We start from the raw sequence: 24,329 nt of genomic DNA on the forward strand, positions 1-24,329 counted from the left end.
GCTTTGTTTTCTTTCTCTGTGTGGATCCTGTGAATGGAACTCAGGAGGTCATCAGGTTTGGTGGCATGTGCCTTTACTGACTCAGCCAGATCTTTGCCAGATCTTTGCAACTGGTTTAATATAGTCAGGGTTGGCCTCAAATTTGCAGTTTAGGAAAATTTGCAGTTTAGGAGGGTGACCTTGACCTCCTGTTGCCTCTACTTTTTAAGTGCTAGGGCTACAGACAGTTATGTATGTATCACATGCCCTGTTGAAATTAAACTCTTTAAGCATTCTTTATCTTGGTAGGCTCAGGTACATGTATTTATTTGCCAGTCTCAATCTTGAAATGTTGTAAACCAGGAACATTTGAGGAGTAGATATAGCTTTTCATCTTAGTTCTTAATTCCAAGCTCCTGGGTGTTTTGGTAATTGATGCCCAATACATAAGGGGCATGCAGTTGAGGAGTGAGGAGTAACAGAAGTAAAGTTCAGACCAAAGTTACCTGGTCTTGCTTCTTCCCACCAGCTATGCCAGTGCTCTTACTAGAATGTGTAGAAAAGTATGGGAGAGACTTTCCTGGGTAGAGTTAAATTCCTATTTCTGGGTAGGAGAATTAGGTTAGGGTTAAGTGCACCGGCTACTCTTCCAGAGAACCTGGACTCAATTCCCAGCACTCTCATGTCAGCAGATCACAACTATTGTAACTCCAGTTTCCAGGTCTCTGACACTCATACAGACATACCTTCGGGTAAAACAGTGAATACAAAATAGTTTTTAAAAATTCATAATTCCCGAGGAAAGGGCAAGGTGTGATTGTTGGTCAGACTGCCTGGCAAAGAAGTCTGTTTCCTTTAGCTTTGTTACTTGTTTTTGGGACTTTTGTATACTGTTGTAGTTTTTTACTGTGTGTGTGTACGTGTACCATTCTGCTATTCCTCCTTTATACATAATATGTGCTAAATAGGACTGTTTCATACTTTGCCTAAATCATTACCTAGAGATATTTGTATCATCAACAAAACCCTTGAAATGGAAGGGAAAAATCCATTAAGCTATATTAATCCATGAATGGAAAACACATACACTTGCATTGATCTTTCTTTAATTTGAGCTTGAATTTTTATTTTCAGGTGGGCAGAATTGATGAGTAGATAAGTATAAAAATCAGAAAATTCTGGTAGTGTAAGCAGGATTTTGACAATAGTTTTAGTATGGAGGGCAAAAGTAATTTTTGGCTTTAGAGCTCTGTAGACCATGCTGGCCTTGAATTCACAGAGATTGGCCTGCCTCTGCCTCCCGAGTGCTGGGATTAAAGGCATGTGCCATCCCCTCCTGGTCTCCTTGTAGTATTCTTATTCCAACATAGAAATTAAATTTGCCATTTGGTGGTAGTGTATGCCCAGAACATGGGTGGATCTCTGTGACTTTAAGGCCAGCTTGCCACTGTGTTCTTCAGTTGTATAAATGCATCTTTTTGAGTAGCTTTGTTAAACAAAGCAATGAATAGTTCTAACCCTTAAAAAGAAAAAAAAAATAAAACAACAACAAAAAACGTGATTGTTATTTTTTTCAACTTTTGACTTCTTTTACGTAGTATGCTGAGGATGGAACTCAGGGTCTTTGACACACCAGGCAAAAAAGCATACTAAGCTTCAGTGTGCTTCATCTCTAGCCCCAGGCTTCAGATTTTCTAAACGTGTGATCACAGTAGATGGTGTTGGAACTCTGACAATACGTTTTCTTTTTCTTACCAGGGTCAGTTGCTTCCATTTCTGCATGGACAGTGAGTAAGGTTTTGCAGGATTATCTTTTTAAATTGTGAAATAAAACTTCTGCATATTAATCTGTTTGAAGAAAAATAGAATGAGATTAGATAACATCTAATTAATACCGAGAAATACCTTCCTCTTACACTCTTAATACTTTTTTGTTTAGGGCAGACTAATGCTACATGAACAGGCCTTCATCATTTGAAGAGAACTGTTACAGATCTTCTGAGTTGTACGTGTTTTCTCCACTATTCTCTGAAAAACTGACCATTTTTGCTGCTTTTATGAAATTTATCAGCTACTAATTCTCAGTGGAGAGTGACCATAGAAACTAGTTGCTCATTGCTTAGAGACAGTCAGCAGTGGCATTTCTCTGGGTGATAAGTGGGGAATGGAGGCATTAGTAACTTGAAGAGAAAGCTTTACCTTTCTGTCTGGATTTTAAAATGTTAGTGGATTTATTTGGCCTGGGAACATAAAATATATCTAGGTGCTCTTTTTATTTTAGGCTTCATTTTAATCTGTCTCAGGCCTAAGATCTCATTGGTTAAGAACAGGAGTTTACCTGGTTTTCCCTGGGTAGCATGGTTTTTCAGATGTTTTCTTTTCCTGGGGCTAGTTACAATTGAACAATTTTAGTATTTTTGGAGTTTCACATCTGGATTTCTTTGAAAATACATAATTAAACATTTTTCTCTGGGGTGGCTCAGCAGTTAAGAGCATGTGTTGCTCTTGCAGGGGAACTGTTTTTGATTTCCAGTGTGCACGTGGTGGCTCAGTAATCTGAGTCCCTCTTCTGACTTCACTATGTACCAGGTATGCTTCTGGTACACATATGAACATGCATACAAACACTCTTACACATAAGAAAAAGTAGATCAATTAAAAAGAATAAAGATGGTTTCTTTGGTGCGAATTGTTGGCTATAATAGTAAAGTTTCGGAGTACATCTGTCACAGATGCCCACCTTAACTGTACTGATTTTAAAAGCCTGAGTCAGTAAAGGGTCTTGGAAGTGATACAGAACTCTTTGGAAAGATGGAAGCTTAAGATATACTGCTGCTCATTATAATCTCAGGTTGGAAGAAAGAAGCAACAGTATAGGCAGAGGCAGAAATGAAAAGTACTGACTGGAATTCAGTGAATCTATAAGATGGGATGTTGAGGTACACATGATTTTCCTGGTATTTGTTAAGGCAAGTTGCTTTATTTCTGTCTTTTAGTTTACAATCAGGTGAAATATGGTTGATAACAGTGCCTCATTGATAAAGCCAGCTTTATCTGATAGCTAAGTCAGAATTGCATATAGTACTGCTGGCTCTTGAAAGAACAAAGAAATGAGTTAGAATGGGACAGAATAGGACTTAGTACAGTTATTTTTCTGTAACATGGCTAAAGTCTTGACCTTTGAATGTAGTCATACTTCTATAACATGGTTTCTCTTTAAAGATTTGTTATTTTGGGAAATGCCTTGGTTTTTATCTTCCTCATGTGGTACTATTAGTGAAAAACTTTAATATATTCCAGAGTATGTAGTAGTTGGAAAATAAACCCTAACTTGAGTTTCATAATTGGTATTTCAAGACAGATTATTGCTAATTAATACCGTGGTAGGCTTTCTAATGAAGACACCTTTATATGTAGGGGAGAAAGACTTAGTTAGCCCTGTTTGGTGCTTAGGATGAGTAGTTGACTAGTTGTTTTTAGCACTTTGTTAGATGGCAATGTTCTGAAAGCAAGGAAGAACAAATCTGTCTGTCTCCTGCCCTTTATCTTTGCCCCTTTGTTTTATTTTATGTTTGACCTGTTAGTATAGCCAGTCCTCCTAAATTTATTAACTTACTTATAATTTCACATTATAGTGAAATTTAAACCCAAATGGATAAATTTGAATTGGAAGTAAAATTAAGAGCAAAAGCTCTTAAGATAGTGTCATTTGTTTAGTCTGTGTAAAGATAAGGTGACTGGTGGTATTGGAGAGTGGAGAGAGTAGCCTTCACTAAAGGCTACTTGGCAGTTAACTTTACTAGCATGGCAAGCTATTTTTATTTTGTAAAGTAACAGACGGTTGGAGCTTTTTGTCTAGTACAAGTTTTTTAATCCATTGCTGAATTAAATCATAAACTCCCTTTAACTTCTGGCTTTAGTTTATGACCAGGATTTAACTGAAGCATTACTTTCCAGTAGAAGGTATTGATTCATAATTCAGTGTGAGTAAGCTTCCTGTGGTTATGATAAAATACCTTTAAAAAAAAAACAACTTAAAGGAAGGCAGATTTGTCTTCGTCTGGATTCAGAAACACAGCATGGAACAAAGCTGCTTATCATAGTAGGGAAGCAGAAAAGAGGAAGGCATAGGGACAAGACAGGTTTCACTTTGTAGTTTCTACCACCTCCTAATATTTATTACCTGTCAGGTCGTAAACCTATCAATGGGTTAATTCATTGGTAAGGATTAATTAATACTCATCTAGTAACTTCCAAAAGTCTGTCTAGATCATTCCTGCATTGGAATCAAGGTGTGTCCCTTGGGGGAGTAGTTTCAGATGCAAATCTTAACAAGTATTCAGATCATGCATGGAGTTTTTTTTCTTATGCAGTAGTTGCTGGGTTAGATTATAAATTGGTCTAGAAACCAAACCAAGTTTTCTAAATTGTTTATAGTTGAACCTTTAAGCAATTTGTTTCTATAAATTAAAATTTCTGGGCTCTACTGGACTTACTATTACAAAGGCGTTATTCTGTGTTTGAGCTATATGAGTCTCAAACTTAGCTATGCATAGAATCACAGAGGGCAAGATAAAATGCAGGTTGCTGAACCCCAATATGTAGGGTGGTGCTAAGATTTTGTATTTCTAAAAGTTTTCCTGGCTGATGTTGCTTATTTGAAGCCTATACTTCAGGAATCACTTAAAACAACAGTCTTTGCTTTGTAAAGATTTGGTTGTATGTAATAGTGAACAGAGTTCCTTTGTAGCTCATCTTGCCATTGTGATAAAATTTTATCTCCTAGCAGTGATTCTGTATTATATGTGCTGATAAAATAACTAGTCCCTGGGGGTACTTTTATATCTGGATGTTGAAAGTATTGCAGTTACAGAATAACCCATGTAATGCTAAGAAGAAACTGATACAGTGGCTTCATTTGTTTTACTAGGAAAAAAATTTAAAAAAACAAAACTAAAAAAAACAAAACAATTTTTTTATTTGGTAATTTGAATAATTTGTGATCAGAGAACTGTGGTCTGCCTTTTGAAAACCTGATAAAGGTTTTCCAGATTGTTGTATGGATAATGCATCTTTTCCTTCACAGTGAATACATTTTTTTGTTCTTGTTATAGCATCCTTTAAAAATGTTGGCTTTCATGGGTTGGGTTATTCTCAGCACCCACAGGAGGCACACAACTTTCTAAACTCGTCTTAGGGGGTTGATGCCCTCCACTGGCCTCTGGGTACTGCACAGACACACACAGACAATACACCCACACATAAAATACAAGTAAAAATGAAAAAAAGTGTAACAAGGAATTGTATGTGATTATACTTATTTCAAATATTTTTCCTCTTAGATTTCTCTTTATTTTTTATCCTCTAGTTCTAGACAATAGTAGTGATTGACTTTGTGACACTTTCATTGTCTGAATCTTTTGTGAGGGGAGTCTTTAAAGTGTTAAAAGCCTGGAAAACCTTTTCAGTTTTTTGTTTTCTTTGTTTGTAAGACAGGGTACCTATGTAGCTAAGGCTGTCCTAGAACTGACTGTGTAGATCAGGATGGCCCAGGCTCAGATAATCAGCCTGCTTCCCAAATGCTAGAATTAAAAGGCATGTGAGACATTATGCCTGGCTAAGTTTTCATCTTTACAAAAAAAGATAATTTCAAGCTACAGTGTGTTGAAACCCTATTCAATTTCATAGAAGCAGCAAAGTGGTTACAGTGTATGAACTGCAGGCGAAATGGTAGCTTCATGTTATTCAAGGTAAAATAGAACAAATACACTGTGAATTCATTTAGGAAAATAGACTTTATGCCATCAATTTACATGAATGCTTTGAAGGATGGAAGGATAGACAGAAGCAAAGGAATTTAGCTTGTATGTCCAGTATGTACAATATCATGACCCTCACTCATGTCTGGTTTAAGTACCAAAATAAGCAGTATTTTGTTGGCTTACATACTAGTGTTTGATGTCTGATTTAGCAATGGTCAGTATTTAAGTTTATTTCTTAGTTTACTGTTAAACTTTAGCTAGATGAATATATTAAGTTGGAGTATGTCTGAAAATATAAGACAAAATTTGAAGTAGGCTTTGAATATTGTTAGTTTTTCATTTTGGTATGGTTAAGCTGATAAATTTTATTCTTTCTTTTATGTAGGGTAAACTTGATGATTACCAGGAACGAATGAACAAAGGGGAAAGACTTAATCAAGATCAGCTGGTAAGATGTTGATCTCTTACTTCAATAAAGACTCAGTGCTCATTTTAAAAGAAAATTTGTAGATGTGTTTTTTTAATAAAAATGGGTTGTGTTTTTGTTGTTTTAGGATGCTGTATCTAAGTACCAGGAAGTCACAAATAATTTGGAATTTGCAAAGGAATTACAGAGGAGTTTCATGGCATTAAGCCAAGATGTAAGTAAAAGATAATGTGTGAAATACTAAATGAAGTTAGTGGAATCTTCATTGTTTGGGTTTAGTCCCTTCATTACTGTTGATAAGTTCTCTGCAAGGTGTAGATATTGGATTCAATTGTATCTTACATATTTGCCAATTCTGTGTACCTTTAAATATATATGTGTACATACACACATACTCATTTCACCAGTGTTCTTAAAGGTGACAGACTGATACCTTTACTGCTCTTAATCAATTCTTGATCCAACAGAAGGGCAAGTTTTTCCTAAATACCTGTTAATACAACAAAAGTCTTTGATAGTAGAATAAAAATTAAATACAAGGTCAAATAATTTTTGGAGCCTGAAGAACAACTGACAGCTTATTTGAGGAAGAGCTAATAATATGGGAATATTTGGGGCATGAAATTTAAAGAAAAAGTATTCAATGAAGTAACTTAGACTCAGCATGTTCTTTCTCATGTGGACTTTAACTTGTAGTTGATATATGCATTTATGTGAGAGTGAATGAGTTCTGGTAGAGACCAGGAGACTATGATGGGTCTTATTTGGAGTTTTCTTTTTTTCTTTAAAGGCTTTAAGGAAAGTGTTTTGGGAAGGAACATGAACATAGAAGGGTGGAGGAATAAAGGATTGGAAGGATGCAAGCAGGGACTGGGCCAACCATGGGGAATCAGGGCAGATGTGTGGGAGGGTCAGTTAAAGCTAAGTATGAATGAAAAAATACCAGAAAGAAACCAGTTATTTTGTATGATAATTAAAATGTGATACACATGGGGAATACCAGACTAGTTTTGATTTGGTAAATGAAAAATGCCTTTTATATGGTGAGTAACAATTCTCATAAGATTTAGGAGACTTAAGCACTCAGAGCTCAGATTACTGATTCAGGAATGAGATTCGCCTTGGTTGAGTCCTGATTGGGTCTATTATTTTTACTTAGTAAATGTTCCTATATTAAGGTTTCATAGAAAAATAGAGCCAATCTATTTGTAGTAGGAGAGAGAGGCCATTGTAGCACTTTAGTTTTCTAATCTACAAAATGGTAATGTACCCTTTTTTAAAAAGCTGTGCTTATGAGTTCTTGATACATAATAAAGATAGTCCAAGCACTTGAGTACAGAGGTATATTTTGGTAATTTGCCTGAAAAAGAGAGTGGGCCCCCCCCCCCCAAGACAAAGTTTCTCTGTGTAGTGCTGGCTATCCTGGAATTTGCTTTGTAGACCATGCTAGCCTCAACAGAGATTACCTCCTCTGCTTCCTGAGTGCTGGGTTTAAAGGCGTGTGTTACCATTGGCTGGCGATAATTGAAATTTTTAACCAGTGGCTTAGTTTCTTTTGTGCCTATCTTAGTCACTGTTCTTTTTTTGTAGAGACACACCATGACCAAGGCAGCTCTTAGCAAAGAAAGCATTTAATTGGGGACTTGCTTTCAGTTACAGGGGTTTAGTCTATTGGCCATCATGGTGTAACACCAGCAGCCATGGTGGTGGTGAAGTATCTGAGAGTTCTACATCTGGGTCCATAGAGGGAGATAGAGAATTGGGCCTGGCTTGAGCTTTGGAAACCTCAAAGCCTGACCCTTCTTCCAGTAAGGCCATACCCCTAGATCTTCTCAAATATTGCGAATCCCCAATGACTAAGCATTCAAATATATGACTCTATGGGGGCCATTTTTATTCAGACTATCACGGTGCCTTTTTAATAGAATATCAAAGATTGGTAACTTGTAAAGAATAAAGATGTATTTCTCAGTTTGAGACACTGGAATTCCAAGGCCGTGCAAGACATTGGCATCTGGTGAGGTCCTTCTTAGAATTGTATCTCATAAGCTAAAAGAGGGAAGAGCAAGAGTGTGATCCTGCTTCCACAGCCTTTTTCATAGCAATATTTCAAGTTCATCATAGTGTTGCTCTTAGGACTGAAGTCATTGGTCAAAGACTTTACCTCCTAGCACTTGAATTTAGGTCTTTACATTTCCAACACATGAATACAGGGTATGTGTGTGAGAGAGTTACACAGAAACCGTAGTAACCAAGTAGAAGATGTTTGTACTTGATAGGTCAGAACTTTTAAGTTCGATGAACCATTTTTTCTCCCTCACCCTTTCTTTTCTTTCTTTCTTTTTTTTTTTGGTTTTGAGTATATAAGTTTTACTTCACACTTATGTCAAAGCAACAAAGCATAAGCAAACAATCCTCAGAACCACAGACAATAGGCTCACAGCAGGGGTACCTCTCCTGCAGCGGCCCCCAGGTTTGGGCTCCATACTTCAGATCCTCTGGATTCAGGCCTGCGATTCTTCTGAGGGCCCTGTGTCTTGGAATTGGGCTCAGAATGGGCAGCACTCAGCTTGATGGACTGGTTGTCTTAGGTTAGCAGAGGAGAGCTCCAGGACAGAGTCGTGGTACACTCTAAAATTTCCAGTTCTTAGCTGGTCCATTAATAGTTCGCTAAATCGTGCTAATCACACTTTGCCACACTTGACAGATTCTCACTCTTTTATCTACAATGGCTGGGCTGCATAGTGGGCCTATACTCCCTTTCCTTTAATATTTCTTCAGCCAGGACTTTAACTGCCTGGTTATAAGACTTCTTACAGGGAGGGTGGTATTTCTGGAAAACCTTCAATCCCTGACTTCCACTCACTCTTCCCACATTATTTTGGCATTTGGCCTGTGTACTGTGGTTGGCTTTGGGGTGGTGGTACCTTGAAGGTGGCACTCAGCAGCTTAGATGAGCAAGTGGGCTGGGGAGTTAAATTTTTTACTCTACCTAGCCAGTCCTATCTGGTTGCTAATTAAATTAGTTATCCCCAGCACATTCCTCAGAGCTCTTCCTAGACTGAATCCTGCAAACTGTCTGGAGCCTTTACCAGGTTTTGACCTGGGTGGAATGACAGATTCAGCGAGTTGGTTTTTTAATATATATGTTTTACTTCACACTTATATCAAATTACCACACAAGCATAAGCAAACAATCCTAAGAACCACAGACAACAGACTCACAGCAGGGGTACCTCTCCTGCAGCAGCCCGAATGTTTGGGCTCTCAACTTCTGGTCCTCTGAATTCAGGTATTGGGTTTTAGAAAGGGTAGCACTCAGCTTTATGGACTGGTTGTTTCAGGTTAGTGGAGGAGAGCTCCAGGACATAGAATCATGGTGTACTCTAAAATTCAAGTTCTGAGCTGGTCCCTTATATAGCTTGCTAAATCTTGCTAATCACACCTTGCCATTCTCACTCTTATCTACAATGGCTGGGGAGTGGGCCTATACTCCCTTTCCTTTAATCTTTGTCCTGCCAGGCCTTTGTAAGCTTCTGTCTCAATCTTCCTTTTGCCAGGCCTTTGCCTGCCTGGTTACTGGCTCCTTACATATTCTATTAAATCCATTTCCACATATGTGTAATGAAATCATTCTACCAGCACTGTTGAGAGCCATGAGTTGTGGTTTATTTTGGTTTTTCTTTTTCAACTCCCCAATGAGTAAGTTGTGCTGGCTAACAATAGTGCCTATAAACACATTTTCCTTGATCCATTATTCTCTAAGTATTCAAATGTCCATAAGGACTACTCTGTATTACTATTCATTTGTCAACATTTTGCTCTGAATTTCAGAAATATAACTCCTAAAGCAATGGAGGCATCATTCAACTTTCTGATGTCACCCTTTTTTTTCTAAATAAAGCTTAATTTTTAAAAGATGCTGTTTGGTTAATTTACTCCAATCCTTTGACTTTTATTTTTTTTTATTTTTTTATTTTTTTTTTACAATTATTAGACTTTTATTTCGTATCTACGAAGAGTAACTTTAATATAGCTCTAATCTACCTTTTCTTGTTCACACCTTCCCTACTTGAGCTTATATTTAATTAAAATTATTTTTATAAAGGAAACCTTTGGTCTAGGGAGCTAATTGAGTTGGTAAAATGAGGCCCTGAGTTAGATCCCAAGAACCCATATACAGGCCAGGATGGTGGCACTTGCTTGTAATCTCGGCACTAGGGAAATGAAGACAGGCAGATTCCTGGTGCCTGCTTTCCAGCCATCCTATCCTACTTGGTGAGTGCCAGGCCAGGGAGAGACCCTGTCTTAAAAAAAAGTGGATGGCACCTCAGAAAGGATGCCTGAGTTCTTCTGGCCTTCAGATGGATGTGTGTGCATGTTTACACACATGTGTACATGTATACACACAGTTATTTCTTTAAGGCATTTTTTTTCTCTTTTTCACATTCCTACTTCTCCCTGTTTTCTGCCTTCAGCTACCTATGAAAGACCTTCCTTATTTAAACTGCTCCCACCATTGAAAAGCTCATCCATTTCAATAGATGACATTTTCACTTTGTAAGCTTTCCCATCCTAACTCACATCCTGTCACTGTATATGCGTCTACTGTATATTTACTTTTCATTTATTGCTGTGATACAATTTATTCCTCTGCTGTCAATATAAATTATTTTGTTACTGCAATCTTCATTAGTCTTCCTCCATTCCTCTCTTTTAAGTTTAAATTTTTTTTTTAAGTTTTATGGGTGTTTTGCTTGCTTGTGTGTCTGTACCACATGTGTACAGTATATTTGGAGACCAGAAGAGGCCTCAGAAGCATTGGAACTGGAGTGGGAGGTGGTTGTAGTCTGCTCTGAGTGCTGGGAATCAAACCTGGGTCCTAGAAGTGCTCGTTGACTCTCTCCCCCCAAACCTAACTCTGCAATCCCCAAATTATAGGTCTGTATATCTATTTTGTGTTTTCCCATGTCAGTTCATCCTAGTGAAGTTTGAGATGGTGGGAAAGAATGAAGGAAAACAGTGTCATGACTCTTGAAAGAACTTTACCTTTCTTACACCTAAGCTGATGCTAAACTTGATAAGAGAAGGAGAGAAATACTTGACTTTGCTGTCCTTTCAGCCTTTCAAGGGAAGGAAGAGGAAACCAAGAAGAAAATATTTCATACTTATCTAACTTATATGGTTCCTTTTTCCTCAGTTTTTTTTTCCCATTCATAAAGACTGAATTTTATTTACTATTTCTCAAATACTGAAACTCCCTTCTGATATCATCAACGATTGTTTGCTGTGAGGAGGAAGTGGTAGACTTTTGGCTTGTCCTTGCCAGTTAGTAGAGGGTACTTAAATTGGAATTCTCATGCCTCCCTCACATTTATGTTCTTTGGCAGATTCAGAAAACAATAAAGAAGACAGCACGTCGGGAACAGCTAATGAGAGAAGAAGCAGAACAGAAGCGTCTAAAAACTGTTCTTGAGTTACAGTATGTATTGGATAAGCTGGGAGATGATGAAGTGAGGACTGATCTGAAACAAGGTTTGAATGGAGTGCCAATATTGTCTGAAGAGGAATTGTCATTATTAGATGAATTCTACAAGTTAGTTGACCCTGAGAGGGACATGAGTTTAAGGTATGGTGGTGCCTGGTAATAGAATCTTAGAGATATTGCTCTAAATTGACAGTCGTAAGGTACTTAATGTGTTCTTTGTTATTACAAGGTTAAATGAGCAATATGAACGGGCCTCTGTTCACTTGTGGGACTTGTTGGAAGGGAAAGAAAAGCCTGTATGTGGAACAACCTGTAAGTATTTCAGATAACTCTGATTTTGTAGCTAGGAATCTTTAAAATTCCTTTTCTCTTTAACTGATGTTGAAGACATTTTACAAGTGTATGAGTAACAATTTACATTTTGGGTGGTTTTTTTGCAGTCCTTTTTTTTTGTTTGTTTTGTTTTGTTTTGCATGCCTCAGTGACATCCTTTATTTCTTGTATTTGACTTTCTTCTTTGGGCAAGACTTGTAAATTGCTTTTCTTCTGCCAGGAAATACTTCCCTCTTACATACTTCCATGTTAGCTCTTGCTTGATTATACCAGGAAAGCTTTGATAGTCTCACTCTGACTAGGCCCATCATGGAGTTTTGTCATTTTTGTATTTTGATAAATTAGTGTGAACTGAGTGTGGTGTCTTACGCCTTTAATCCCAGCACTTGGGAGGCAGAGGCAGGTGGTTCTTTGTGAGTTAGAGGCCAGCCTGGTTTACAAAGCAAGATCCTGGACAACCAGGGCTACACAGAGAACCCTGTCTTGGAATCCCCCCATAATAAAAATATGACTTATTTTTAATTATTTGTGTTGAGTATGAGTATGCATGTTAGTACAGGTTTCTGAGGTGGCTGTAAGAGCATCAAGTCACTTAAGATTTGGCATTTAGATATTTGTGAACCAACCTATGTTGAACCTAGGTCCTCAGTCCCCTGTAGAGCAGCAAGTAAGTATTTTTAATTCCTGAGCCATTGCTTCAGTGCCAAGAATGTGTCTAACACATATATAGTATGTGCAACAGATGCTTATTGAATGAAAAATAATTTCAACTTTATTCCCCCTTTACTTGCCTACTAATGTCAGTAGGTTCCTATTTCTTTCCTATCATGCTATAATTCATGTATTTGTATGTTACTAACAGATAGTTAATTTTTCTTAATGATATTTTGTAGACTATTAAATATTTGTCAAATCTGGTATTGTCAGACAGTGTAACACTGCAATCCATATTTTTTTTTTTTTTTTTTTTTAGATAAAGCTCTAAAGGAAATTGTTGAGCGTGTTTTTCAGTCAAACTACTTTGACAGCACTCATAACCACCAGAATGGGCTGTGTGAGGAGGAAGAGGCAGCCTCAGCACCTACAGTGGAAGACCAGGTAGCTGAAGCTGGTGAGTACTTGGGAAGATATGTAGGAACTTTAGTTCTGGCTCCAGCCTTACTTTCAGTTTCTTTTGGGTGGGTGGGTGGGTGTGTGTGTATCTGGCTATTATATCTATTAAAATACACTTGGAGCATGGCAAGACACATTTAGTAATCTGAAGTATTCAGTGCCCATCATTTGTCTTATAGTCCTTGATGACAGTTACACTGGTAACCCCCTTGCCTACTTAGTATTGGAGGAGGAGTATGGACTAAGGGCAGTTGTAAGGAGTTTCACATAGATTTTTGTTTAATGCTTACTTTTCACCATAACAGCATGAAATATGATAATGTGATTTACTTAGTTTTTTATGAGAGAGTATATAGAACTCATGGTCTGGAGCTGTAAACTTCACAACAAGGGATTCTTTGAAGTTGATGGTTAGCATCTAGTGTGGCTAGATAATCTGAGTACTTTCATGGTAAATTTTACTATTTTTTTTCCATCAAGACAGGGTTTCTCTGTGTAGCTTTGGAGCCTATCCTGGCACTCGCTCTGTAGATCCGCCTGGCCTCGAGCTCACAGAGATCGCCTGCCTCTGCCTCTCGAGAGCTGGGATTAAAGGCATGAGCCACCACCACCTGGCCCACATTTTACCATTTTTATAGTAGTAACTGTATTTTTAATTTTCTTTACTTTATTCCAGGATGATTAGTTTAGCATTAACAGTAGTTTCTAGGGCTATGAAAATAAAAAAAAACCTACTAGATTGAGCCTGGAGTAACATGCATGCCCATACACCTTGAAACAGGTCTCTCACTATGTAGCTCTGGCTGTCTTGGAACTCACTACGTATACCACGCTGGCCTCATACTCAGAGATCCACCTTCCTGAAACCATGCCCAGGTGGGTTTGAGTTGGAGGCCAGCCTGGTCTACAAAGCTACACAGAAAAACCCTGTCTCGAAAAAATGGTCCCCCCCCCCATAAAAAATGGTAAAAGTAAAACCTTATCACTAGTAGACTCAGATTCCTTGATTATGTGATGGTAAAATATTAGGTTAAGTGGAACGGTTAACATTAAAACAAATTCTCACCCTTTTTTTGTTATTGTTTACAAAACATTTTTTTTTTCTTAAGAGCAGTTTTAGGTTCACCGTTAAATTGAACATAAAGGCAAATGGAGAGATGGTTCTCTAGTTTAGTTAAGCACACTGACTGCCCCTGTTTGATTCTAAGCACCCACAGGATAACTCAGCTCACAAGTGTTTGTAACTCCAGTTTAGGAGATCTGTCACTCTTCTGGCCACTGTGGTACATGCATGATACACAGACATACATGCAGAAAAAGCATTCATATACTTAAAAAAAAATTAAATTGCTATCTCTTTTCCCTCTAATTGCATAACTTTATTACTATAGCGTTAGAGATTATGTTTATTATAAAAGACAAGCCTAATACCGTTACCACTTAAATATATGTGTCTCCCCCTTTGCTCCTTGTACATTTTGTAGATTTAGGTAAGTATATAATAGGTTTCCACCATTATAATTTCACTGACTTGCATGAATTTATTTCCTTTTTAACTTTAGAACCTGAGCCAACAGAAGAATACACAGAACAAAGTGAGGTAGAATCTACGGAGGTATGATTTCTTTAAAAATTTTAATACTAACTTTATCCTTCTGTCCCAAACACTGACTTTATCCTTCTATCCCAAACACTGACTTTCCTTTTCAGTATGTCAATAGGCAATTCATGGCTGAAACACAGTTCAGCAGTGGTGAGAAGGAGCAAGTAGATGAGTGGGCAGTTGAAACAGTTGAGGTAAGAGTTCTTTGTATTGTAAGGTTAATGTCTTGGCGGGGGGTGGGGGGGGTGTTTTTGAGATGGTTCCTCTGTGTAGCTTTGGAGCCTGTACTGGGATTCACTTTGTAGACCAGGCTGGCCTCAAACTCACAGAAATCTGTCTGCCTCACAAGTGCCAGAATTAAAGGTGTGTGCTACCACTCCCAGGCAAATGTTAATGTCTTTGAAGTTAGTGAATTATATCTGTTTCGATAAAAGGTTGTTTTTTGAATTATTGGTACGTTTAAGCTCTCAATGTACAGGATTTTTGTTTTTCATTATCTCATTTTTAAAATTTATTTTTAATGTATAAGAATGTTTTCCATGAATGTTTTATTTGTGCACCATTTGTGCCTAATGCCATTCAAAAGCCAGAAGTGGGGACCCAGATACTCTTGATTGAACCAGAGTTGTGAACTACTATGTGTGTTCTGGCAGTCTGGTACTCTGGAAGAGGAACTGTCTATCCAGTCCTTTATTTGTTTCTTGATACCATGTTGTAGAAAAATCTGGGCTCTCCCACCTTAACAAAGAGTGTGTGCCACTGTCATCTTTGACTTTACTTTAAAAGCTGTTTTTGTAGCTAGACTTTATGGATTTCTATTGTTTCTTGATATAGTCTCTGTCTTAAGTCCCTTTTAGGTTATCATCTCTAGTTAATCAGTTCCCTTCATATTTCTCTTTAGTTTGAAATAAAATAGATTGAAAAGTAAACTAAATGCTATATCCTAATTTTTTAAGTTAGGAAAACTAGAAACATTGTGAGAGAGAGAGAGAGAGAGAGAGAGAGAGAGAGAGAGAGAGAGAGAGAGAGAGAGAGAGAGAGTGTGTGTGTGTGTGTATGTGTGTATTTATATCCAAAATGTTAACTTTATTGTGTACCTTTTGAGGAATCTTTTTGTGGGAGTGGATGAATGATACAGGTCCTGGAGGAGCAGTGAGTGTTCTCTTCTGCCTTTTATAAACAGTTTCTTTTGAAAATGTTTATTTGGACCATGAGATGCATGATGGTGGTAGAGAACAATTTGCAGGAGTTGATTCTTTCTACCATGTGAGTGGTTCTGGTGAATTGAACTCTGGTCCTCAGGTTTGACTGGGAATGCTTTTATTCAAGAGCCATCTGTCTGCCCCTAACTCTTTGGGTAGAGCTTGTTTTTTTGTTATAGTATAGATTGCATATTTAGTGTTTGAGAAACAGCTGTGAAAATACTGGTGGTTTTTTTTTTTCCCCCCCTCCTGTTTTAGGTGGTAAACTCACTTCAGCAGCAACCTCAAGCTGCATCTCCTTCAGTACCAGAGCCCCACTCTTTGACTCCAGTGGCTCAGTCAGATCCACTTGTGAGACGGCAGCGAGTACAAGATCTTATGGCACAAATGCAGGGGCCCTATAATTTCATACAAGTAAGTGTATTTTAGTAAGGCACTGTTAAAAATAATTTTAAATGTATGTTTGATGTAATTCACTTATATTCTGACTTACAGGATTCAATGTTGGATTTTGAAAATCAGACTCTTGATCCTGCCATTGTATCAGCACAACCTATGAACCCTACCCAAAACATGGAAATGCCTCAGCTGGTTTGTCCTCCAGGTTAGTAATGATGACTTAAAAATTGTCCAGAGAGAGAGAGAGAGAGAGAGAGAGAGAGAGAGAGAGAGAGAGAGAGAATATTTTACTACATACCTGTGACTGTCCTAGAATTCACTGGGATATGCCTGCCTGTGCCTCCCAAGTACTGGGATCAAAGGTGTGCGCCTGGCATATATTCTTCAAAGTGTAAAAGAGTTGTTGCTCAGTGATAAATAGAATTACGATTTCTGTACATAAAAGGAAATTCATGTCGTGTGTCTGAACCAAGAGTTAGAGGTGGTAATGCCTACAAAAAAAACCCAACTGTTATTATTATTTTTGTTTTACTTGTTTTTGTGTGTTCATTAGTTATTTGGTGGAGAAATTTACCTTTAACATTGTGTATAATGTAGATAAACTTTAAGAAGTTGGATTTCCTCTTTAAGAAATTTGATTTTATGTAACTGCTCTCTTAATTTTGCAGTTCATTCTGAATCTAGACTCGCCCAACCTAATCAAGTTCCTGTACAACCAGAAGCCACACAGGTAAGAAAGAATAAGAGTAATTTCATTTATTTCCCCCACCCCCACCTCAGAACTCACTCTTAGTTAGCTTAGCTAGTCTGGGATGCATTTGTTCACTTTCCAAGTGTTCTGTTACAGATTCATTGGCAGTGGGTAATTACTAGAATTTATTTCCATGCTTATATCTGTTTTTGGTGACTTAAAATTTTTTCATACTTCAAACAGCAGGATCTTCTTATTTTAAGTTGATAGTTGCATATGTAATAGTGTACTAAAGGGAAACAAATGTCTTTATTTAAAACAGTCGCAAGTCAGTGGTGGCATACACCTTTAATTCTAGCACTCAGGAGGCAGAGGCAGGTGCAGGTGGATCTCTGAGGTTGAGGCCAGTGTGGTAATCAGAGTGAGTCCAGGACAGCCAGAGCCACGCAGAGAACCTTTTTCTGTTTTGAGATAAACTAAAACAAACAAACAAAACCCAAAACAAAACAGCAACCAGTAAACTATTTTATTTTACAAGTTGGGGCTTTATACTTACTAGACCAAGGTTTAATTTAGCTTTAAGATTTAAATATCAGTATAGTTTGCAATTGTTAGGTGTTTATTTCATTTTGAACCAGTGTTAATATATAGCCCTGACTGTCCTGGAACTTGCTATGTAAGACGTCACAGATATCTATCGCTTGCCTCTGCCTCCCCCCAGTCCTGGGATTAAAGTTGTGTGTCAACCATCTAGTATATTTTAAAGTATGATAGTCTTGAAATGTAGAGTGAAAGTCTCCTTTCCTTAACAGACATATCTTTTCTTTGAATCTGTATTAGGGTTGGAATTATTATTGTTATTATTTTAGTGATCAGTTTTGTTAGAAGAAAGTATGATTTTCTATCATTATTTCTGTGTAGGTTCCTTTGGTTTCATCCACAAGTGAGGGATATACTTCGTCTCAACCCTTGTACCAGCCTTCTCATGCTACAGAGCAGCGGCCACAAAAGGAGCCAATTGATCAGATTCAGGCAAGTCCTGTTACCAAGCATGAATTGGCATGGTGCTTTCACAATGCAGTGATTGTTATGATAATTTTAACATGTAAAAATTTTGAGTAAGTTTGCCATTAAAGAATATTTGCTTACACATTTTCTGTTTAGGCAACAATATCTTTAAGTACAGACCAGACCACAGCATCCTCATCCCTTCCTGCTGCTTCTCAGCCTCAAGTGTTCCAAGCTGGGACAAGTAAACCTTTGCATAGCAGTGGAATCAATGTAAATGCGGCTCCATTCCAGTCCATGCAAACGGTGAGCAATTAACACTGTTTAATGTGTGCCATGAATCACAGAATAGCTAACCTGGACCTTGCTTGCATCTACTGTTGTATCTGTGTTGCATTTCCTGACCACTAGGCCCTGGTGCATTTGAGCCTTATGAGTCATATATTTATTTTTTAGTCATATATTTATTTTTTAGCATTAGCCTAAAGATTAGAAGATTTAACACAGTTTAAACAAAACAAAAAAGGCCAGAGAGGTGGGTTTGGTGGTAAGGTCCTTGCTGCCAAGCCTTATATTCTAAGTTTAATTCCTGGAACTCACATCTGAGTTCTACAGGTTGTCTCCAACCTCCACATATGTAGTGGATACACATAACACACACTAGCTCTTTAAAAAACAAAAGGAGTGTTGTGTGCTTGTGAAGTTAGAACCTAGATACATAACTTGACATTTTGCTCTTTTAATCTTTATTTTATTGGAATGTTTGAAAGTAAAATTTTAATGCTATACTTCACTCATTCATCAGTAATTATTTTTAAATTATATGATTACTAGAAAAAGTACTATTCTCTGGTATACAACAGAATTCTTGAAGAATTAAGGACTTAGTTAACAAATGATACCTCATCAAAAATCTGGTATATATAAAAACTTACTTTGTTTGTAGTGTGTATATTTTAAGATTTCTTGTGGTTTTTAAATTAACATTTGAAGGAAAGCCAATACTGAGATATTCCATCTCTAAAGCAAGATAGAGGCATGAACCAGTGGTTTACTTGATTTGCTGCAGGTGTTCAATATGAATGCCCCAGTTCCTCCTGTCAATGAACCAGAAACTTTGAAACAGCAGAATCAGTACCAGGCCAGTTATAACCAGAGTTTTCCCAGTCAGCCTCACCAAGTGGAGCAAACAGAGCTTCAACAAGATCAACTGCAAACTGGTAAGAAGGCCAGGGTGTCTTCCTTTTTTGTTAGTTTTTCAAGACAGAGTTTCTCCGTGAAGCCTTGGCTATCCTGGAACTCACTCGGAAAACCAGACTGGCCTCAAAGTCATAGAGATCTGCCTGCCTCTACCTCCTGAGTGATGTGATCAAAGGTATGCTCCACCACCACCTAGCTCAGTCTGACTTTCTTGTCAGTCTTTTTATTTTTTATTTCTTTTTTTTTTTTTTTTCATTTACTTATTTATTTATTTTTTGGTTTTCAGAGACAGGGTTTCTTTGGGTAGATTTGGAGCCTATCCTGGCACTCCCTCTATAGACCAGGCTGGCCTCGAACTCAAAGAGATCCGCCTGGTTCATTTTTGTTTTTTAAAATAATTTTTTATTTTTTGAGATTATCATACAGTCTTAAAATGAGATAACGACATCCTTTTTTTCTAATTTCTTCAAAACCTTCCAAGAAGTCCCCCTTTCAAATTCATTGCCAATTTTTGTTGTTAGTGTTTATGTATTCCTAAATACATACAGGCTGGCCTCTTAACTCAGAGTGAAGGCCTCTGCTTGGCTTGTAAAACTTACGTTGACTGAAATTGGTGGGCTATATTGAAATCCTTTTGGTCAGTAAGGTTGCAATTTTTAGACTTTTATACATACCCAGTGCACTTATATACAGGTAGGCAATCACTTTAATTCCTCTGCATGTCTTGATTTTTGACTTCTTTCAGTGCTGTATGCACATGAATACTTATGTCCACTTCTCATTTTAAATACAGCTTACTGTTTTGGTCACTCATTCATTGTCCAACATCTTTTATTAGAGTAGTAAAACTAATGTGGACAAGACTGATGCTTGTGTCTAGAAAATTCCCTGGTGTGTGTCCTAGGACTGGCATATTAATTTGAGTAAATTCTAATCAGTAACTTGTTTTGTTCTATATGAGAAAAAGTACCTGGCAAAGAATTTTTTTTTTTAATCTTTTGGGACAGTGTCTGGAACTTGCCTTGTAGTATAGGCTGGCCTGGAATACACAAAATACCCTGTCTCTCAATTCTGATTGTGAAGTCATGCACCACCATGCCTTGCTTGGCTTTTCCATATTCTGCTACTTTCTAAGCAAATAAAATAGAAATTCTGCTATGGAAGTAAAAATTCCCCTCCCCCCTTTCCTGGCATGGTGACGACCTGTATGACTTTTAATTCCAGTACACAGGAGGCAGAGGCAGGTGGATCTCTTGAGTTTGAGGCTAGCCTGGACATCAAGTTTCAGGCTAGCCAGAGCTACATAGTGAAATTTTTGTTCTCAAAGAACAGAGTTTATAGTTTATTAGCATTAGATGTTTGGTGTATATACCTGTTAATCTTTTTGTTGTTTATTTCTTTGTTTTTATCTCCCAACCAAAGCTTCCAATCCCTCTGCTCTGTCTCCCGCTCCACTCTCACCACATTCACTCCTCCTTTGTTTCTCTTCAGTCCAACCATGGATGTCAGCCAGCCATGGTATATCAAGTTGCAGTGAGACTAGGCACTTCTATTAAGTCTGGATGAAGCAATCTGGTAGGAGGAATAGGTTGCAAAAGTAGGCAACAGAGTCAGACAACTTCTGCTTTAGTACCAAAAGAAGACCAAGCTACACAATTGTAACATATATGCAAAAAGCCTAGGTTAGTCCCCTGCAGGCTCCAAGGCTCCATGGTTGGTGGTTCGGTTTATGTGGATCCCTATGAACCTAGGTTAGTTGGTTATGTGGATTTTTTGTTGTTTTTTCCTTCGAGACAGGGTTTTCTGTGTAGCTCTGGCTGTCCTGGAACTCACTCTGCAAACTGGGAAAGATCAGCCTGCCTCTGCCTCCCAAGTGCTGGGATTAAAGGTGTGTGCCATCACTGCCTGGCAGTTCTGTGGATTTTCTTTTGGTGCCCTTGACCCTATATCCTACAGTCCTTCCTACTATAGACCTTCCTCCCCCTCTTCTACATGATTCCCTGAACTACTAGTGTTTGGCTGTAGGTCTCTTGCTGGGTGAAACCTCTGATAACAGTGTATAGCAGAATATCATTTTACATGTCTAGTTGTTTGCCTGCATGTTTGTGCACCATGTGCTTTCCCAGTTGCTGGAGGAGGCCAGAGAAGGCTTTGGATTCTTGGAATCACAGATAGTTGTGTCTCTGTATGGGTGTTGGCAATTGACTCAGGTCCCCTGGAAGAATAGCCAGTGCTCTTAACTCCTGAGCCGTGTCTGGAGAACCTTAAGATAATTCTTAATGATAAAACATGGTTTGATAGCTGGGCAATGGTGACGCACACCTTAACATAGAGAGTCAGATCTCTGTCAGTTCAAGGCCAGTTTGGTCTGCAGAGCGAGTTGTGGGACAACTAGGACTGTTAAACAGAGAAACTCTGTTTCGGTTTTTCGACAGGGTTTCTCTGTGTAGCTTTGTAGACCAGGCTGGCCTTGAACTCAAAGAGATCCTTCTGCCTCTGCCTCCCGAGTGCTGGGATTAAAGTAGTGTACCACTACCACCGGGTGAGACCCTGTCTTGAAAACCAAAGGGTGTTTGATTTGATGGTAGGTGTGATGGTGTATACTTGTAATCCAGTCCTTGAGAAACTGAGACAGAAGAGTCTGAGTTCAAGGACAGCATAGGCTGTGTAGTGAGATTTGTCTCAAGACAACAGCAAAAATATGATTTGAAAATTCATTATTTTTACTGTTACTCAAATGCATACTAATGAACCTTCTAGATTGTAATTTGCATTTGGCATTTGCTTAATTTTTATGTTGAATATAATCAAGCATAATCTGTATAGAAAGATTATATCACTGTAATATATAGTGCAGCTAAGTAGCTTGAAAGGAACCATAACCCTTTATTCTTCTCTGCATAGGCATTTTGTGGCTTTTTTCATGCTAGAGAAAAAACACTATCTATAATTTCTTGGAGTGGGTGGGAGGATATATGAGTTAAATTTCCAGGAATTGGTGGTGTTCCAGGTACATTATTTCTAGTTCGAGAGCCATTTTGGTTGTTAGTTTCCTCAACTTCCAAAGGTACTTAGGATTTTTTTTTCCTCTCCTTTTTCCTTGAGTGAATTATATACACTCAAATAATAATCAGATAATATACATCAATATTTAATGTTTGACTTATTTTGTGTAACTCCTCAATGTGGAGGTGTGTCCGAAGGGGTGGGTGGGTGTAAAGTCATATATTCACCCTTCCAGTATTCACCCTTCCAATAAGGCTGTATACCAGAGTGAATACCACTTAGCTCTATCTGTCATTTTAGATGGACACCAAAGGATGTAAGTTGAAAATCTAATGTTTCAATTACAGTTGATGACATTTTTTTGTATGGCTACTTAACTATGAGTATGGTTTTGTGTGTTTCACTAAGTGCCAAGGGAAATAAGTGTATTATTAAGGAGCTTTATAATGAAAAAATTGACATATATATATATATATATATGCTATTTCATCATTAATTTTCTCACTTATGGAGTCTACTCTTGCTAAAAGGTCAGTTACTTTCAGAAGGTGTTGGAAATATAGAGCCCTTTCCAATTTTATGTGTGGAAGAATAGTATTGGAAACTCTGCTTTCCAAGGTCTAGAATTACTATTGGGGAAATGCCCTCTTTAGCTTAATCTTACAGGTAGGAGGGAAGAAATAGGGTCTTTTTAGTGTTACAGGTTTTTATTAATGGATTTATTTGAATAATTGAACTTTGAGAATAGAGTGTAGAATATTTTATATAATTCAGAAAGTATGTGGGAGAAAGAACAGTAATGAACTCTGTTTATGTATATTTTCCTTTAACAGTGGTTGGCACTTACCATGGTTCCCAGGACCAGACCCATCAAGTGCCTGGAAACCACCAGCAACCCCCTCAGCAGAACACTGGGTTTCCACGCAGCAGTCAGCCTTATTACAACAGTCGTGGTGTGTCCCGAGGAGGGTCTCGTGGTGCCAGAGGCTTGATGAATGGATACAGGGGCCCTGCCAATGGATTTAGAGGTAAACAAATAAATGAAGCAACTTCTAATTACTTTGTGCAGTTTCAAGTCTTTAATGATTTGTAAAGTAAGTAGAGACATGTTTCATGATTTTTGGGAAAGAGTTGCCTCTGTGTTAGTCCCTTAATGCATAATTTAAAACATTTGAAGTGTGTTATATGTGTGTGGCCTCAAACCCAGATCTCCCTGACTCTGTCTCTTGAGTGCTGGGGTTAAAGGCATGTGCCAGCATGCCTGGCTTATTTTGTCCAGTTTTTTAAATGACAAAAATTGGGAGATAAACACTGAGTTGTCACACAGGTGTTTGTTTATAGGTTTGTCTCCATTACCAGTTTGTTTAGGTGTGTGTGTTCATTCCTAGGTGGACAAAACGTGGTACTTAGATATTGATAAACAGATGGAATCAACACAGGGAATTCAAAATTATTTTAAGTAGTGTGGCTTATTTTTTTACACTTCCCTTTAAGAAAGCAGAATCCTTGTAAGGAAAAGTAAATTGTTTCCTTGTCTTAAATTCTAGGAGGATATGATGGTTACCGCCCTTCATTCTCAAACACTCCAAACAGTGGCTATACACAGTCTCAGTTCAGTGCTCCCCGGGACTATTCTGGCTACCAGCGGGTATGTAAACATGGTGGATCTTGGTAACTAAGTGATTTGGGCTTAGTTTGTGGTGTCCAATATACTTTGTTACAAAAGTGATAGCTGTGGGGCTTTTTTGTTTGTTGTTTTCTTTTTTTACAAACATTACCTATAACCACTTGATGTAGATTGCTAAAAGGGTTTTCAAAGCAACTATATGTAAATATTTGAGTTTAAAGGAAGCATAGTAAGAACAGTAACTTAGCTGTAATACATTGATGTCTAGAAGGAGTTAGATATTTGGCTAGTGTTGAGCTATGAGACTAGGTATAGGTATACAAAATCAGTTTCCTTTTCAATACTAACTAGCTTGTCTTTTAGGATGGATATCAGCAGAATTTCAAGCGAGGCTCTGGGCAGAGTGGACCACGGGGAGCCCCACGAGGTAATATTTTGTGGTGGTGATCCTAGCTCCTATGTGGAGCTTCTGTTCTGGCCTTGGAAGAGCT

At 37.9% G+C, this 24,329-nt stretch overlaps 1 protein-coding gene across 2 annotated transcripts in view; it reads left to right on the forward strand.

The window, feature by feature from the left end:
• Nucleotides 1-24,329, forward strand: part of Caprin1 (cell cycle associated protein 1) — a 34,206-nt gene that overhangs the window by 6,554 nt on the left and 3,323 nt on the right. Inside the window, exons 2-18 of one of the 2 annotated variants that reach the window (XM_035446050.1) lie at nt 1,919-1,984; nt 6,127-6,189; nt 6,296-6,382; nt 11,559-11,797; nt 11,886-11,968; nt 12,963-13,100; nt 14,665-14,717; nt 14,813-14,899; nt 16,166-16,321; nt 16,403-16,511; nt 16,975-17,036; nt 17,919-18,029; nt 18,162-18,311; nt 19,075-19,225; nt 23,045-23,239; nt 23,759-23,859; nt 24,202-24,265. In XM_035446050.1, the coding sequence (XP_035301941.1) occupies nt 6,154-6,189; nt 6,296-6,382; nt 11,559-11,797; nt 11,886-11,968; nt 12,963-13,100; nt 14,665-14,717; nt 14,813-14,899; nt 16,166-16,321; nt 16,403-16,511; nt 16,975-17,036; nt 17,919-18,029; nt 18,162-18,311; nt 19,075-19,225; nt 23,045-23,239; nt 23,759-23,859; nt 24,202-24,265 (1,822 nt within the window). In that variant the 5' untranslated portion in view covers nt 1,919-1,984; nt 6,127-6,153. The remainder of the gene's footprint in view (nt 1-1,918; nt 1,985-6,126; nt 6,190-6,295; nt 6,383-11,558; nt 11,798-11,885; nt 11,969-12,962; nt 13,101-14,664; nt 14,718-14,812; nt 14,900-16,165; nt 16,322-16,402; nt 16,512-16,974; nt 17,037-17,918; nt 18,030-18,161; nt 18,312-19,074; nt 19,226-23,044; nt 23,240-23,758; nt 23,860-24,201; nt 24,266-24,329) is intronic. The other variant, XM_027422359.2, reaches the window with a different exon arrangement.

Source organism: Cricetulus griseus, chromosome 6 (assembly GCF_003668045.3).
Source record: "Cricetulus griseus strain 17A/GY chromosome 6, alternate assembly CriGri-PICRH-1.0, whole genome shotgun sequence".
NCBI classification, from domain to species: Eukaryota; Metazoa; Chordata; class Mammalia; order Rodentia; family Cricetidae; genus Cricetulus; species Cricetulus griseus.